Source organism: Hypanus sabinus, chromosome 2 (assembly GCF_030144855.1).
Source record: "Hypanus sabinus isolate sHypSab1 chromosome 2, sHypSab1.hap1, whole genome shotgun sequence".
Classification (NCBI taxonomy): domain Eukaryota; kingdom Metazoa; phylum Chordata; class Chondrichthyes; order Myliobatiformes; family Dasyatidae; genus Hypanus; species Hypanus sabinus.
In genome coordinates, this window is record NC_082707.1 from 166259759 (window position 1) to 166278425 (window position 18667).

At 44.7% G+C, this 18667-nt stretch overlaps 1 protein-coding gene across 3 annotated transcripts in view; it reads right to left on the reverse strand.

The window, feature by feature from the left end:
* Positions 1-1226: 1226 nt before the first annotated feature.
* The window catches only part of LOC132386449 (exocyst complex component 3-like), a 78614-nt gene continuing 61173 nt past the window's right edge, over positions 1227-18667 (reverse strand). For 2 of the 3 annotated variants that reach the window (XM_059958730.1, XM_059958747.1), the window contains 5 exons: positions 14119-14242; positions 13922-14044; positions 13672-13821; positions 3348-3466; positions 1227-1943 (listed from right to left, as the gene is read on the reverse strand). In XM_059958730.1, the coding sequence (XP_059814713.1) occupies positions 1757-1943; positions 3348-3466; positions 13672-13821; positions 13922-14044; positions 14119-14242 (703 nt within the window). In that variant the 3' untranslated portion in view covers positions 1227-1756. The remainder of the gene's footprint in view (positions 1944-3347; positions 3467-13671; positions 13822-13921; positions 14045-14118; positions 14243-18667) is intronic. The other variant, XM_059958740.1, reaches the window with a different exon arrangement.

Genomic DNA, 18667 nt, shown 5'->3' on the forward strand with positions numbered 1-18667 from the left:
TGCCATCCCCTGCCCCGACACCACTACCACATCCGTCATAAAAGCCCTGCGCCAGCTCTTCACTCTGTTCGGATATCCCAACTATATCCACAGTGATAGAGGGTCCTCCTTTATGAGTGACGAGCTGCACTGGTACCTGCTAGCTAGGGGCATTGCTACTAGTCGGACCACGAGTTATAATCCCCGGGGAAATGGACAGGTGGAGAGGGAGAATGCCACAGTGTGGAAGGCCACACTTTTAGCCCTTAAGTCAAAAGGGTTGCCAGTCTCTCGATGGCAGGAGGTCCTCCCTGAGGCACTCCACTCTATCCGCTCCCTGTTATGTACGTCCACCAATGCCACCCCTCATGAACGCCTATTCTCTTTTCCCAGGAAGTCTGTCACTGGGACCACCCTACCAGTTTGGCTGACGTCCCCAGGGCCAGTGCTGCTCCGGAAACATGTGAGGAGCAATAAATACTCCCCGCTGGTCGAGAGGGTTCACCTTCTACATGCGAACCCCAGTATGTCTACGTGGTCTTACCTGATGGGCGGGAGGACACGGTCTCCGTCCGCGATCTGGCGCCCGCAGGAGCAGCAGACCATTACCCCGAACACTCCACAGTAACTATGAACCCTGCATCCGAGGTGACACCGCGCACACCAAGCCCTACACAGACTCCTCATGACACTTGTATACCGGGAGTCTCATACGTGTATATTCCAGGCGCCTCACACACGCGTGAGGGATCACTGACGCCTTGTGGGCTGACACCTCCAGTTAGGCCGGAACCAGCACAACCTCTGTCTCTGGTGCAATCACCACCACCAGCATCTGTGCAATCACAGCCGGTGCTATGTAGATCACAACGACAGATTCGACCACCTGACAGACTTAACCTGTAAGAAACTTCACCACATGGGGACTCTTTTTAAAAGAAAGGGGGGGTGAATGTGGTGTACTACATATACCTGTCTGGACACGCCCCTGCTGACTGCTCCTGTGGCTCCTCCCACAGACCCCTGTATAAAGGCGATTGAGGTCTGAGCCCGGCCTCAGTCTCCAGGATGTAGTATGGTGGTCAACCACTGCTTGTTCCTTCTTCCAGTCAATAAAAGCCAATACCTCGCTTTTATGTCTCAGAGTGAGTTATTGATGGTGCATCAGGATGTGAGAAGGGGATTAGTGAAGATGAAAAGATGAGACAGAGAGTTGGGGAGGAACAGTCCCTTCAGAATGCTGAAAGTGAAGGAGAATCTGATAGTGTTATTTTATTGAAAGTGGAAGAAATTACACGTCTGTTTTGACATGCCTTTGTTTTTCTCTCTCTACCATTGCTTCATTTCCAGTGTCTTATCTGTTTGATTTAAACTGGAGATTTGTGCTTATTTCACATCAAAAGCATCTGAATAAAGATCCAAAGCAACCGAATTTGGCAGATGTCTCGCGAACCTAGGGCCCCTGTATGGGTATAAGTTTACTTTTGTCTGCAGACACAGTAAAGAATCTACATTTCACAAGGGTGCTTTGTAGAGTCTCCCCTCACAAACAGAAGCCGTTATTCCATATTAATAGGGATCTCATTAATCCCAATAATGACATGCAGTAATTTGGTTTTATATATAGTCTCATTACAAACATTAAATTTCATGAATGCAATTCAGATTTACGTTAAAAGTAACTGATGTAATTGGGATAGGCATCAGACAATGAAGTTATCCTTCTTGTACTGCTATTCTGCAAAAGTATTCTGTTTGTGGATGATCACTTTGACTTTTAAAATGGATGAGATGGCAGCCAGGTCCCTGATCCAGTGATTATTTTTTCAAAAAGAAATGGGTGTGTAGTTTCTCTTGGATCTTTTGAATTCTTCTTCAGTTGGTTGAAATATTTCATTAAATTGTTTTTCTTTTGTCCTTTTGAAATTCCACGTATATGCAGAAGGGCTGAAATATGTTCTTCACTGCAAAATAAGCGTCAATAATGAGAATTTATTTAAGATGTACATTTGCTGCGATGTGAACTGCAACTATTTAAGAGGATTCAAGACAGGCACAGTGAAAGCAGATAGGTACAACTATAGTTAGCGAATAGTTGAGTTGGGAATTCGGTGCAGCCTGAACTTCAGGAGGAAAGCATTAAGTTGCTGAAGAAAAGTGCAATTAAATCTCAAGGGGAGAAAAAGTCAAAAAGGAAGCTTAGAAATGGAAAAATAAGCAGAATTACAGGGCTCAGGCACAGAACTTCAGCCAAAATACACAAGTTCACCAACAGATGTAAAATGCATGGCTAAGATTAGAGAAGCTAAAACTTGGCCAAAGTAAATTAACATAAAATAATAACTTGCATTGTTAAGTAAACAATAAAGCACTTGCCAAGTGCATGTTTGAAATATTATTTCTTAACATGCAATTTTGGATCCATGATAGCAATTTACTAATAAACAATTTAAACAAAGGCAAAGGCTGAAGCTCCATTTTACATTTCTAGTTCTCAGGTCCTTGTGTTTTTGAAACTGCAGTGTTTTCTACATTATTTGGTGGAATTTTACTAAAAGCGTGATCACTAAAAGCCAAAAGCACCCAAGCACATGCAGTGAAATCAGATCACAGATAGAGAACAAGGGCATTCTGCATATACAAAACTTGGAAGCAATACAGATCTCACATTCTGATATAGGCTTTAACTGGAGACCAGGTGGTCTGCTTCCAAGTTACTCAAAGGGGTCCAATCTGGTCACATCCACTTCTCCCTTAAGAAATCTCATTAGTGGTTATTACATATCATCATCCCAACCCCACCATTAACCTCAAACAAGAGAAAATCTGCAGATGCTGGGAATCCAAGCAACACACAACATGCTGCAGGAATTCAGCAGGCCAGCATCCATGGAAAAGTGTACAGTTGACATTTTGGGCTGAGACCCTCTATTAACCTTTTCAGCCAGCCCATTCTTCAGTGCTCTGATGCTCTGCTAGCACCACCTTTCCTCTTCAAGTAAAGACCACTATCTCAACCCAAAACCCTCTGTGACCCTCCATATCCTGCTATCCCTCTGTGGACCTGCCCCTCCATTTTCCCCTTCTTTTTATCCAGGCCTCTCATTCCATATCCTCACCACTGCTTGGCTTGCTGTGATTTCCTTGTCATGGTCTACAATGGCGAGCAATGTCATTGAGCCCTCGGCCTCAGGCATATGAGAATGCCACTGCTAAAGACTGGTGCACTAAATTGGCATAGTCCTCCCCCACTCCCAAAATCAGCACTGGCTTACTGTACCTCTTCAGGTGCAATGTAATTTCCAGCTCCATAAGCTCAATATGAAAATCTCTTAAACTAGAGCTTAAAGCACTTGTATGCAATTTACCCAATTTCCGGACAGCCCTCAAGTAATGCATGGAGTTTTGATTCAAGTTCATTTTCATCTCCATCAATAAAATCGAACAAGTGTTGAGTTATTGGAAAAAGCCACAAAGCATTGCTACCCTGGGAAATAAAAGATATAGTTAATAGATTTAGTAATTAAAATAAATTACTTGCTAGCACATTAAGACAAGTTTTTGTGTTTCTCTGTTGTGCAGCCACTGTTCAGATTAATAATTATAATGAATGCAGTAACTTACACACTTTTGAATGAACATGATGACCAACTGTATTTTAGAACTAAATTTTACCAGTGACTCATACAAAATGCTGGAGGAACTCAGCAGGCCATAGCATTTACTCTATGGAAATGAGTAAACAGTTGATGTTTCTGGCCAAAGCGTCAACTGTACTCTTTTTCATACATGTTGCTTGGCCTGCTGAGCTCCTCCAGCATTTTGTGTGTGTTGCTTGGATTTCCGGCAACTGCAGAACTGCAACTTCTCGTATCTGATTGGATTCTTACCAGTGACCGCATGTTGATTACAATACTTTATAAAACTATGTAAACATTTGCACATTGCACATTCAGATGGAGATGTAACTTGAAGATTTTTACTCCTCTTGTATGTGAAGGATGTAAGAGATAAAGTCAATTCAGTTGGAAAAAAAATTCAAAACATGCTCTTTTACCTTCAGATCATGGTCACATTTTTCAGTTCCTGTTAACTAAAAAAACTCTTCAATACTGTGAAATGAGTAGAATTTTTCCTTAGACATTACATACTATCATAGGATATGGACATAACTGGGATTGCCAAGCAGCACCTATTGTCCACCCCCCTGTTCTGCTCCCCCAAGAGGACCACAAACTTGTTGGAGAGTTTGGAGGCTTGTGTGCCTTAATAACTCAGAGAGTTATGTTGGTTGGAGTCAGGGCCTTGTGTTTTGAGTCTTGGTAGGGTCACCCATGCCAAAAGGTCAAAGGGTGGAAGCCAAACAAAAAGTGATCTACAGGTCCTCCAGGTTCTGGTGTTCTGCTCAGAGCTAACAACCCTGGCTAGTCAAAAAAATTGTTATGGGAAAAGCAATGAAGATTCCTTCTACATCTGTGAGCGACACTATTCCTGAGTCTCCACCTGGGATTTGCATGACCGATAGTAGTGAAAAACGAGAGCAAGCTACTGGCATGACGAAGGAAGCCCTGAACGCTGCCAAGACCAAGACCAACGTTGGGTTTTGGAATGTACGAACCATGTACAACACTGGCAAGCTAGCACAAATAACTGCAGAAATGCATTGTCACGACAGGGTGTCAGCAAAAGCAGATGGACAGGGTCTGGCAGACTAAAGGCAGCAACTGGTGAAACAGCCTTATAATCAGGAAGGGAAGACGGTCAGCATCATGACGCTGTAGCTGAAGAAAGGCAATGAGAAGTGCTCGCTGGAGTGCAAACCAATCAACAGTGAGCGGGCTGATGAGAGTCAGGCTGAAAGGGAAGCAAGTGAACATGACTGTGATCCAGCGCAACGTCTAGCAATGGTGACATTGAAGAAACGGATGTTTTCTACGAACAGCTGTAATCAGAGATAGAATTAACACCATGCTATGACATATTACCAGGACCACGGGCACTCATGGATATGGAACGATGAATAACAGTGGTGAAAGACTGGTGGAATTCTGTACCATGAACAATCTGGTCATAGGAAGGACTCTCTTTCCACACCGTGAAATCCACAAACTGATATGTTACTCTTTAAAGAGATGTGACCACTTAATGATGAACAGTACATGGAAAGGGCCTGTTTCTGTGCTGTACTTCTCTGACTCTGAGATGATCTTTCAGGATGTAAAGGTGAAGAGAGGAGTGGATACAGGAAGTGATCATCACCCTGCTGGAGCAGTGATGAAACTCAAGCTGAGAAGTACTGGGACCAGAGAACATGTACAAAGACATTTTATAAGACCATAATGTTGTTCGTCCTTCAGAGTTGAAGATGACCATGACTTCTGTCAGGTGGAGGGTTTGAGACTATGGAGGTGACTGGTGAGGCCAATCTGGGCCCTGAAAGCTCGCCCACATGTGGGACACATGAGGGTAGGTGCTGCAGTGGAAGTGGAGGTAGCTCGAGCCTTGCGCGCGGCGTGTTTCCTCTGAGCCTCTGCGGTGCATCTGATTTCTGCTGCATACACTCCTTTAGTGGTCCTGCTTCACCAGGTTGGGCAGTCCAGAGCAAGTGATTCCCAGCTACTGGGATTGATGTTGAGGTCTTTGAGGGACACTTTGAGGCAGTCTTTGAAACGTTTCTTCTGCCCTTCAACTGAGCACTTGCCCTGGCTCAGCTCTCCATATAGCAGATGTTTTGATAGTCGACTGTCAGACATCCTGACGACATGGCCAGCCCATCTGGCCTGGGCTTTCTGTAGGAGGGTGTAGACCATAATATATAGGAGCAAAATTAGGTCATTTGGCCCATCGATTCTGCTCTGCCATTTCATCATGGCTGATGCAATTTTCCTCCCAGTCCCAATCTCCTGCCTTCTCCTCTTATCACCATTGTGAAATCTGCTTTCACCATTCAGCACAAGAACAGCTTCCAGGCCTTGCAAGACAAGGATGTGGCAATAGACAGGATCAACTCAATATGGAAAGAGATTGCCTCACTATTTAAGGAGAGCAGCAAGGCTTGTCTAGGATACAGCAGGAAGCATGAGCAACCTTAGAAGAAAGACAAAAATTTAAGAAGAAATTGTTAGATGCAAAGTCAACATGAATTAAGGAGAAACTTCAACTAGCATCCACTGAAGCTAACAAGTAAATGAAGAGATTTGTAAGAAAGGACAAGAGAGTCTACAAGAAAGACTTTGCAGAGGAGGCTGAAGCAGCAGCCACTTGGTAACCATGTACAAGATTTCAAAATTGTTATATGAAAAGTTCCAGGCCAGATCCAGCGGTCCCGTGAGAGATAAGAACGGTCTGCTTTCGACAACTGAGAAAGATCAGGAAGCATGATGGACAGAGTATTTCAGAGAATTCCTGAATAGACCACCACCAGCTGAAGAACCTGACATACAAGAGGGAGCAGAGGACCTCAACATCAACACAGATCCACCCAAGAAAGAAGATCGTTGCTGCGATTAATTCATTACAGAACAGCAATTCTCCAGCACATGACAATTTGAACACCGAACTGTTCACAGCTGAACCAGAAGTTGCAGCAGCCATCCTGCAACCGCTGTTTCCTATAATCTGGGAATGGGACAAGAGGCCAAGAACCGGACAAAGGGAGTTATTGTTAGGATCCCCATGAAGCAAGATGGCGGCATGACGCAGTTTGCAGCGGCCTCACCAGAGTTGATATGTTATTTGTTAAGCAGGGTGCCGTGCACAATCCTAATCTGATGAAAAACAGACGTGGGAGCACGGAGGAACATCTGGAAGTCTCCAGGAAGGCCTTCTTCGTTGCTGCTGCCATTGTGAGGTCCAGGTCTCTGCTGAGAAGAACGGGCCCCCAGTCCTTGGGGTTGCGTTGCCGGTGGCCGTTGGCGGGGCCGTCTTAATATGCTCAGCAGAGGATGGTGCTCAGAGAGGCTGTGCCGGAGGGGATGGTCAGAGGCTCAGAGGTTCGACGGACTTGGAGTCCGCTGTGGTTGGAGTGCTTTCACTGTGTGCTGTGTCTGTGAGGCTGGGTCCGATAATGCCTTGGAAGTCCATAGCGGGGGTATTCCCTTCTGCCACCTGCGTGGGATGATGAGTCTATCAGGACCCTGAGGGGTTGTGGAAACTGTGTGGTGGTTTCTTTCAAACTTACAGTCTTTTAACATCTTTGGACTATTTTTACTGTGCCCATGGTCTGTTTTTTTAATCAATTATGGTATTGTCTGCACTGTTGTAACTATATGTTAACTATAACTATATGGCTTTGTGTAGGTCTTGTAGCTTTAGTTTTTGGTTTGTTGGGTGGTAGAGTTGGGCTCCTGACTCGGTGTGTCTGGGTAGTCTTGTTTTGTCAGGTGGCTTTGGAGCTCCTTTCTGGGGAATGCACTAAGATGGTAGTGTGGTGACCCATTTCTCAGCGCACTCGAACCGGCTCACAAATTGGTGCAGGCCGGCATTGAGGCCGGTCCCAAAAAGGGCACCAAGTCTGCTTCACCAGCAAGGGGAAAAGCCCGCGCACAGGATGGGACTGTGAATACGCGCCCCCTACAGCATTCCCGCCCGGGGAGGGCGGGATCAGGAAGGCTTTAAAATGAGGCCGCAAAGTTCAAATAAACCTCTTTTGCAACTGCAGCTCATCGACTACGTGTCGTTACTTCAGCACTGCGTGTAGCACACCGCTACAGTAGCATGATATTAATATGCAGCAGCCTCTCCGGATGCTGGATTTGGGGATTACCAAGCGTTATGTGGATTTTCTGGTGTAGTCTGTTTTGTTGTGTGCTTTTGTGATAACATTCTGGAGGAACGTTGTCTCATTTTTTTAAACTGCATTGCATTTGTGGTTTCTAAGTGACAATAAACTGAACTGAACTGAAAGGAGTGCTAAGTGATTGCAACAACTGGTGTGGCATCACACTTTTGTCAGTTTCCAGCAGGATTCACGCCAAAGACATTATCCATGGATTACAGATGCTGTCGATGTGTGCTTGAGAAAAGAGCAAGCTGGCTTCAGGAAGAACAGAGGCCGTGTCAACCAGCTCTTCACGCAATGTAACATCACAAAACAGTAAACAGAGTGGCAGAGACAACTGCATGTAAGTTTTGTGGACTTTGAAAAGGCTTTTGATAGCTTCCACAGGGAGAGCTCTGGTGAATTCTTAGATCATATGGGATCCCTTCCAAAATTGTCCTGCTTATCCAGAGTTTCTATATGAACTTCACTTGCACAGTTGGGGACTGCAGTTTGAGCTTTGAACTCAAGACAGGACTCAAATTCAAGGCTAAGGCAGTGTAATGTCGGCAATATTATTTAACCTGGTGTTTGATTGGGTTACGAGGCAAACAACGAAAGAAGAGAGAGTCATTAGACAGACTTCACTCTCTAGTTCAGAAGACTGTGACTTTGTGGAGAGCCTCACATTACTGTCACATACACACCAGCATATGCAAGAGAAAACTCATCATCTGTGGACCTTTGGTGCACAGGTTGGACTCAGTCAGCCAGAGAAAGATGGAGACCATGACCCTCTAGATACTTTGTACTCTCTTAGCTGCATACTGTGGCTCTTACAGAACACCTGTTTGTTTAGCAGCACTATTAGCTGAGATGTACTCCATGTATTACACTTAGCCTTTGTTTAGTAAGAGATAACGGTGGTGGACAGGATGGTACGAGCAGGAATGTAATGTGTGGGAGGTTGTCTGGAAAACATAACCTTGGCCAGGAATAAGGCCCCAGTGCGAACGGGTGAAACATAATGGCGGCGCACCGAGAGCTAGGCAAGAGCGATTGATTAGTTAATAAAGAGATGATATGCAATTAAAACTTGATTGGGTTTGCTGATGAAACCGAAGTGTAACTGAGATAGGGAATTACTATAAAGAATGCTGTACACCGGAGCTCGGTGGGCTTTCGGTGACAAGTTCATTGATTGCCTCAGCCTTTGTTTGCAAATAAAGGTTTAATTTTCTTGAAGAGTTGTCTGTGTCTCCAGGTCATTTCAAGTAACCACGACAATGGCAAAGGGGAACCGTGAGTACTCGTCGATAATGTTGAGAAAGTAGACATTGCGGTCGGTGGAGGGAAGGGGGCCCTTAAAGTCAACACTCAGTCACTCAAAGGGGCGGGTGGCCTTGATAAGTTGTGCCGTTTCAGGATGGTAGAAGTGCGGTTTGCAGTCAGCGCAGACTTGGCAGTCCCTGGTCATCGTCCTGATGTCCTCAAGGGAGTAAGGCAGGTTCCGGGCTTTCACGAAATGGTAATATCGGGTGACCCCCAGGTGGCAAAGATCTGCATGGAGGTTGTATAGCTGGTCGAGCTGTGCACTGGCACACGCTCCCCGGGATAGGGCATCAGGGGGCTCATTGAGCCTTCCAGGCCGGTACAGGATGTCATAGTTGTAGGTGGAGAGTTCTATTCTCCACCGCAAAATTTTATCATTTTTGATTTTGCCCTGCTATTGGTTGCTGAACATGAACGCAACCGAGTGCTGGTCGGTCAGCAAGGTGAACCTTTTGCCGGTGAGATAGTGCCTCCAGTGCCTAATAGCCTCCACTATGGCCTGGGCTTCTTTCTCCACCGCTGAGTGCCGAATTTCAGGGCCTTGAAGGGTACAAGAAAAGAATGCTACTGGCCTGCCTGCCTGATTGAGGGTAGCAGCCAGTACGAAGTCAGAGGCGTTACTCTCTACTTGGAAGGGAATGGTCTTGTCCACCGCATGCATCGTTGCTTTGGCAATGTCCCCTTTAATACAGTTGAAGGCCGCGCAGGCCTCGGCAGAGAAGGGAAATGCAGTGGACTTGACCAGGGGGCGGGCCTTGTCTGCGTAATGGGGGACCCATTGGGCGTAATAGGAAAAGAAGCCCAGGCACCGTCTGAGGGCTCTGAGGGTGGTGGGAAGAGGGAGTTCTAACAGGGGGTGCATACGGTCGGGATCAGGGCCAATGACCCCGTTTTCCATGACATATCCAAGGATAGCGAGTCGGGTGGTTCCGAACACACATTTGTCCCTATTATAAGTAAGGTTCAGGGCTTCGGCCACTTGGAAAAATCGTTGGAGGTTGGTATTGTGATCTGGCCAGTTGTGACCACAGGTGGTGATGTTATCCAGATAGGGAAATGTGGCCTTCAGTTGGTACTGGTCCACCATCCGGTCCATTTCCCTCTGGAAGACCGAGACACCATTCGTGACACCGAAGGGGATGTGCAGGAAGTGATAGAGCCAGCTGCCCGCCTCGAAGGCAGTGTAGGGGCGGTCCTCTGGGCGGATGGGGAGCTGGTGATAAGCGGATTTCAGATCTATTGTCGAGTACACCTTGTACTGAGCTATCTGGTTGACCATATCCACGATGTGGGGTAGGGGGTACGCGTCAAGCTGTGTGAACCTATTGATGGTTTGACTATAGTCCACGACCATCCTATTTTTCTGCTCAGTCCGAACAACAACCACCTGGGACCTCCAAGGGCTTGTGCTCGGCTCAATGATCCCCTCCCCGAGCAGCCACTACACCTCTGACTGAATGAAGGCCCTGTCCCCCGCGCTGTACCTCCTGCTTTTAGTTGCCACAGGTTTACAGTTGGGGGTCAGGTTTGCGAACAGCGGTGGGGGAGGGATCTTGAGGGTGGAGAGGCTGCAAGTGGTGTCGGTAGCGCAGCTGTCTGCATGGTGCTGGGTGGGACGTGTGGTTCGGTGTGTGTGTGTGTGGTCAGTAGCAGGGTATATGGCGAAGTCCCACAAAACTGAGGATTCCTGACAGTGAGTGGTGGGAGGGGCCCGTCATATGCCATAGTCACACTTTCAAGATGGCTCTGGAAGTCCAGCCCCAATAGCACAGGTGCGCACAGTTGAGGCATGACCAGTAGCGCAAAGTTCCGATATTCTGTGCCCTGCACCACCAATGTCGCTGCACAACCCACCCGGATGTCTGTGGAATACGACCCAGAAGCCCTGGTGACCCTCTGACTTACCGGCCGTGTCATGAGTCCGCAGCATTACACTGTGTCCGGGTCAATAAAACTCTTAGTGCTGCCTGTGTCAAACAGGCAGCTAGTCCTGTGCCCCTCCACCAGGATGTCCATCATTGACCTTGCAAGCTGGTGTCAGGCGCTTTGGTTGAGAGTTATGGTGGCCAGAGTTGAACTGCCATCTTGGTGCCCGGTAAGCACCGGTGGGTCGGGGGTGGGGCATGTTGATGCCAACAAAGATGGCCGCCCACATCCGGACATGCAAGATGGCGGCCCCCATGCCTCACACGCAGCGCTGCCCGACCCCGCTCGTGGTTTAGACTTACAGACCTTGGCGAAATGGCCCTTCTTCCCACAACTGGAGCAGGTCGCTTCTCGGGCCGGGCAGCGTTTTCGGGGGTGCTTTTCGAGTCCGCAGAAGTAACACTGCGCAGGCTTTTGACTGGCCGCAGCTGTGGTAGGGTTTGGGGAGTTCGACTGGCAGTGGCATTGGCGAATTCACTCGCAGGAACTGGCGGCGGTGGGGTCTGAGGCATCCACGGGACCGGTGGGGGATCGCGTGGCTGGGCAGCGTCGGCGTTGTGCAGCGCAGCCTCCATTGTGTCGGCTGTCTTGATCGCCGAGCACAAGGTAAAATCGGCATTTTCCAGCAGCCGCTGATGCACATACACTAACCTGATTCCTGTAACAAAGGCGTCTCATACCAAGAGTTCCGCATGCTGTTCTGCTGTGAGAGTTTTGCAATCACAAGTTCGGACGAGTGTCTGTAGGGCTTGGAGAAACTGGGCGCTCAATTCTCCAGGCCACTGTCATCGCATAGCTAAGCGATGTCTTGCGTAGACGGTGTTCACCGGCCACAGGTACTGTCTTTTGAGGGCGTCCAGTGCCCCTTCATAGGTCGACAGGTCCCTGATAAGTGAGTAAACTTTCGGGGTGACCCTTGAGAGGAGAATTCGGTGCATAACAGCGGGTTCAGTTGCACTAACCTCCTCCGAGTATGATTGGAAGCATGCAAGCCAGATTTCAAAGGCAAGAGCTGCTTCAGGGTCTTGGGTGTCCAAATCCAATCTTTCTGGACGTAAAACACTTTCCATGTTTTAAAACTTCCAGTCAATAAAATTGATGAACCATCAATAACTCTCTGAGACGTAAAGGCGAGATATCGGCTTTTATTGACTGGAAGAAGGAACAAGCAGTGAGTGACCACCATACTACATCCTGGAGACTGAGAGGCCGGGGTCAGGCCTCAATCGCCTTTATACCGGGGTCTGTGGGAGGAGCCACAGGAGCAGTCAGCAGGGGGCGTGTCCAGACAGGTATATGTAGTTCACCACACTTACCCAGCACCAGCAGATTCACCTACCTGGGCAGCATCATTCGGCAGGATGGTGGGACCAAGGACAACATTCAGTGCAGACTTAGCAGAACTAAAACATCTTCAGATCACCATAAAGTGGTCAACTAGGTACAGCATCCACACCAAGTTGAAACTGTACCGGAGCTGTGTTCCGTCCACACTCTTGTACAGATCAGAATGCTGGTGCATGATAGCGAGCGACCTCACCAAGCTGTTGTCATTCCACACCACAAACCTCTGGAAGATCCTCCATATTTTCTGGCCAAGGAAGATCTCCAATGACACCCTACTTCTTCAGTGTCATTAAGAGGACATGGCCACAATCATCATGAGGAAACATTGGAGATGGATTGGGTATATGATGAGAATAAGACCGACTCCATTATCAAGACATAACTTCATTGGACCCATGAAGGGCCAAAGACAACTTGGCACTGTACCATAAAGGCCGAAATGAGGACCCTTAACTACACCTGGAGCACAATAGAGAAGACGGCTAAGGACAGACATAGATGGAAGACCTTCATCACTGCCCTAAACACCAGTGGGGTATCAGGCATTTGATGATTAACCATGTTCTCCTAAATTAAGAAGCCAATTAAGAAATAAGCACAGAGGTGAATCTGGAATCATACATAGGCCATATCAGATTCAAATGACAGATTTCCTTCAATAAGGTCATTATGGATGTACGCTGGTTTCTTTAACAACCCATTAATTTCATGGTTACCATAAGCAGCCACATAGTTCAGTACATGATCTTCAAATGCCAAAGTGCCACAGTGTGAGTTAAGGCTATGCTGCTATGTCAATACATGAGAAAATCTGCAGATGCTGGAAAACCAAGGCAACACACACAAAATGCTGGAAGAACTCAGCAGGCTGGGCAGCATCTGTGGAAAGGAGTAACAGTTGATGTTTTGGGCTGAGACCCGTCAGCAAGATTCACTGTTACTCCTTTCCATAGATGCTGCCTGGCCTGCTGAGTTCTTCCAGCATTTTGTGTGTGTTGTCTTTATATCAGTAGTCCATTTTTTAGCTGTTAAGTCTACTAATCATAACTCTTAGTAACATACCAGATTTAGCTAAATTTTATATCAGGAATTAAAAGGGAATGCAAAAATCATCTAATAATGCTGAAGATTAAAAGGAACACTTGCTTCCTTAACTAGATATAGGCTACATAATTAATTCTGAATATTTACACAATTCAATGAATGGTGGAGCCGTGGTGGTTGCTTTGGCTCAGAGAGGAAATTAGTACTGGAATGTATCAATTAGTATACACAAAATACTTGTAAAAAAACCCAGGAGGAAACAAAAAAAAATGGTATATACTTACAAATTCTTCATATATTTTATTTATTGCTCCCAATTCTTCTCTTATCTTAGTTGCTGTAAGATGCTTTGAAGATGTTTTTTTAATTTTCTTTTTCATTAATGCGGTAATGTACTCTCTAACAAATTGATAGTGAAGATCAGAAATCACCACCTTTTATTTAAATAGATATGTAACCTTTGGTTATTTATAATAAGCACCTCTTTAAAAAAAATAACTGAAGCTTTTTATTTAAGAGCAATAAGCGATGTACCTGGTAATTGGCCTCTTTCATTTTCCTTAATTCAATACAATATTTTCCAGTCATGCTCATCAACTGATCAAAATCTTCACTGCTGGACAACTGCTTATTAGTCATGATCTTCTTAAAACAACACTAGAAAATACAATTAGCAGTATAATACCAAGTCCTCGATATTTAAACATTTGAGAGAACTATTGACAACCTACCAAAACTTTAAAAAGAAGATCATCAGAAAGGATTTTGTTGAGTTCATGTAGTGCTTCATTTAATGCCTTTTCTACCTCATCAAAAGATGCAGAATTATCTTCTTTATGGATCTTAATAAATTCCCTGTGTTGGATAGGAAAGAAGATATAGGTAATAATATTGTGTGTATCAAGTAATAGCCATGAATGAAAGGGTAGATATGGAGCTTTAGTTGTTATGGGCCCAGGTTTAGGAGTGCCAGCTTGTGTACATATCACGTTGGAACTGTACTGCAGTGGGGAAGATATTCCCTGGCTGATTTTTCAGCATCCATTATAGTTTGTTTTATTTTGTAATCAGGTAATGATTATAACAATAACTTTATTTATAGTGTGCCTTTCATACAGGTGATGTAATTGGACGTGCTTTACAATGGGATAAAGTGCAAACATGAAAATAAAATAAAAAATAAAAATAAACATGAAAATAAATGACTAAACGATGTCAGTTAAAAGCAAAGTTAAATAAATGGTTTTCTTAATCTGCTTTTTAACGGTATCAATTGAGACTGCATCCTTGTGGTTTTAAGCATTGAATTCCACAGTTTAGGAGCATTAGATCAAAAAAAGATGACCTGCCAATTACCTTTTGAGGGAGATTGTTTAAATTTAAGAGACCAGTGAAAGAACATATGAGAGCTCAAGCAGAATTACAAAAAGATAACTATTTTGTGATATACTCCAGTTCTAGACTATTAAGAGCTTTAAAAACAAATAAGAGACCTTTAAACTTAATTCTAAAAGACATAGGTTGCGCTTTGATAGAAGTATTTAAAATTATAAAGGGATGGCTTATGGAATCGATTGTAATTTCTAGCTGCTGTGATTTTATTTAAATGGAGAAGTATGAATAAAAGTTGAATTTCCCTTTAACCAGTTTGTACTCGTCAATTTTACAACAACATTTTATGGTTGTTATAGTACATGTGATAGTGTTCAGATTAAATACGGGACTTTTTTAATAAAAATAAGATGGTGGAAGTTGCTATTCAAACCAGTGGGGGTTGGGGTGTATGGTACAAAAGGCCACCCAAGAAAGGGGAAACAAAGTCTATTCTATGGAACAAAGTCAATAAAAGAGATTCTGACAAGTATTTTTACAGAAGAAAAACAACAATGCAAGTGGTGGGCCAATTACTTGCTGAGCTTTTAGCTCCCCCCTACCCCATGGAGACAGCAAACACAAATATCATGGATATAATCAAGTGCTAAACTTGATTAGTAAACACGAGGAAATCTGCAGATGCTGGAAATTCAAGCAACACACATAAAATGCTGGTGGAATGCAGCAGGGCAGGTAGCATCTATAGGAAGAAGCACTGTCAACGTTTTGGGCTGAGACCCTTCGTCAGGACTAACTGAAAGGAAAGATAGTAAGAGATATGAAAGTAGGAGGGGGAGAGGGAAGTGTGAAATGATAGGAGAAGACCGGGGGGGGGGGGGGGGGGAGGGGTGAAGCTAAGAGCTGGAAAGGTGATTGGCAAAAGGGATACAGAGCTGGAGAAGGGAAAGGATCATGGGACAGGAGGCCTCGGGAGAAAGAAAATGGGAGGGGAGCACCAGAGGGAAATGGAGAACAGGCAGAGTGATGGGCAGAGAGAGGAAAAAAAGGGGGGGGGGAAACTAAGTCTATCAGGGATGGGGTAAGAAGGGGAGGAGGGGCATTAACAGAAGTTAGAGAAATCAATGTTCGTGCCATCAGGTTGGAGGCTACCCAGCCGGTATATAAAGTGTTCTTCCTCCAATCTGAGTGTGGATTCATCTTGACAGTAGGAGGCCATGGATAGACATATCAGAATGGGAATTGGATGTGGAATTAAAATGTGTGGCCACTGGGAGATCCTGCTTTCTCTGGCAGACAGAACATAGGTGCGTCTGGTGCTCTAGGTGCGGCCTTTTATATATTGGTGAGACCCGATGCAGACTGGGAGACTGTTTTGCTGAACACCTACGCTCGGTCCGCCAGAAAAAGCAGGATCTCCCAGTGGCCACACATTTTAATTCCACATCCCATTCCCATTCTGATATGTCTATCCATGGCCTCCTACTGTCAAGATGAATCCACACTCAGGTTGGAGGAACAACACCTTATATACCGGCTGGGTAGCCTCCAACCTGATGGCATGAACATTGACTTCTCTAACTTCCGTTAATGCCCCTCCTCCCCTTCTTACCCCATCCCTGATATATTTAGTTTTTCCCCCTCCCCTTTTTGTTCCTCTTTCTGCCCATTACTCTGCCTGTTCTCCATCTCCCTCTGGTGTTCCCCTCCCTCTTTCTTTCTCCTGAGGCCTCCCCTCCCATGATCCTTTCCCTTCTCCAGCTCTGTATCACTTTTGCCAATCACCTTTCTGGCTCTCAGCTTCACCCCACCTCCTCCGGTCTTCTCCTATCATTTCGCACTTCCCCCTCCCCCTCCTACTTTCATATCTCTTACAATCTTTCCTTTCAGTTAGTCCTGATGAAGGGTCTCGGCCCAAAACGTTGACAGCGCTTCTTCCTATAGATGCTGCCTGGCCTGCTGTGTTCCACCAGCATTTTGTGTGTGAAACTTGATTAGTAGTTCAGCCTATGTATCCTTGCATGCACAGATAACAACCAAGTGCAGGGAAGCAAAAGAAAAGTGGCTTAAGGACAAATGTGAGTTAATAGAACAATTGCAGAAGAGCAACAACAAACAGCAAACATATGCACAACGAGATCAAAGAGATCACAAATTGGAAGAAAAGCAGGGCCACAACAGGATGTATAAAATCAAAAGACGGATCTTCAGTTATGGAAAAAGGAAAAATAATGCAAAGTTGGTTAGCCTACATCAAAGACCTATACGATGACAAAGACCGAGAGGACAACTTTGATATTGGCAACAACAATAAGGGCTCAGCAATACTGAAAGAAGAAGTGGAACGTGCTCTGAAGAAAATGTGAAAGGGGAAATCATTAGGATCAGATAACATTCAGGTTGAACTGCATGAAGCGCTAGAAGATTTTGGTGTAGAGAAATTAACAATCTTATTGAATAGAATATACAACAGTGGCAAAGTACCAGAAGATCTTTTAACGGCAGTGTTCATTGCATTGCCAAAGAAAACAGGTGCAACAGAATGTGGACAACACAGAACAATTAGCTTAATGAGAAAGCTCACAAAAATTCTACTTAGAATCATCATGCTCAGAATAAGAAACAAAATTAAACCAGAGATCAGTGAAGGACAGTGTGGCTTTGTTGAAGGCAAGGGAACATCAAATGCTACTTATATTCTCAGAAATATTATTGAAAGGTCAATAGAAGCACAAGACCTATATTTAAGACATACAAAAGCCTGTGACACAGTGAAACACCACATCATTATGAAAATGCTTAATGCTGAAAAAAACTTGATTACTCCATACAGAAATTTTAGAAATTAACAAAATGTTTGAAAAATGAAGAAATTTACAAGCTTATCTGAAAACGCAACAAGGAATAGATTAAATTTTTGAAATGGAATGTGTTAAGTAAGCTTTCATGCAAACTGTTAGTAGGTAAATACCAGAAATTTTTAAAACTTGTATTGAAAATGATTAACAGCTGGGAATGCTTTCCCAGTGTGCTAATCTTTGAGGCGATAAAAAAAAATCAGAATCTGCCGTAGGTTTCTTTTGAAGAATGGGTTTGATGGGCTGAATTGTGGGACATTTCTACACTGGTAATCGAGAATTTTACTCCAGAGATTTCAAAACATAATCTCAGCTGACAATTCACTGCAGAATTATTAGAATACTACTCAGAGGACCCTGTATGCTCACTCTGTTGGACATAAAAGATTTGCTGGCTGATTTTGAGGAAGAGTATGGGAGTTCAACCAGCACCCAAGCTGACATTATTCTTCAATCAATAACATAGTAACCATATCACCTGATCACTTATCTTTTTTTTAAAATCTTGCCATTCACTCACACAAAACATGTGGAATATGTAACTAGAATTAATGGGAGAAGGCAAAACACCATGTTGACATTTAGGAATAGATTGTTAAAATAAAGCAGAAGAAAGAGAGATTAGAACTAGTTGGCAGATGAATGTGGCTGAAGAACTGGAACAGAGGGCAGTGCTTTAGGTTTCTGGATCAATCGGATCTCTTCTGGGGTAATACATGACCTGTACAAATGGATGGATTACGCCTGATCTGGAGGGAGACCAATGTCCTTGTGGGCAGGTTTGCTAGGGCTGTTGGGGAGGATTTAAACTAATTTGGCAAGGGGGTGGTAACAGGAATGATAGGGCTAAAGGGGTGGGGCAGTTGGTATACCAACAGATGCAGTATATAGTGAGACTGTCAGGAAGGACAGGCAGATGACAGGGCAAAATTGCAGTCGGTGGGATTAGTTGCAGTGTAACATGGGGATAAAATCAGTAAGGGTGAAGGGCACAGAAGATGTTATATTTCAAAACACACGGTATACGGAATAAGGTAGCACAGTTAGAGGTGGGCAGCTATGATGTCTCTACTTCCTGAGGAGACTGAGG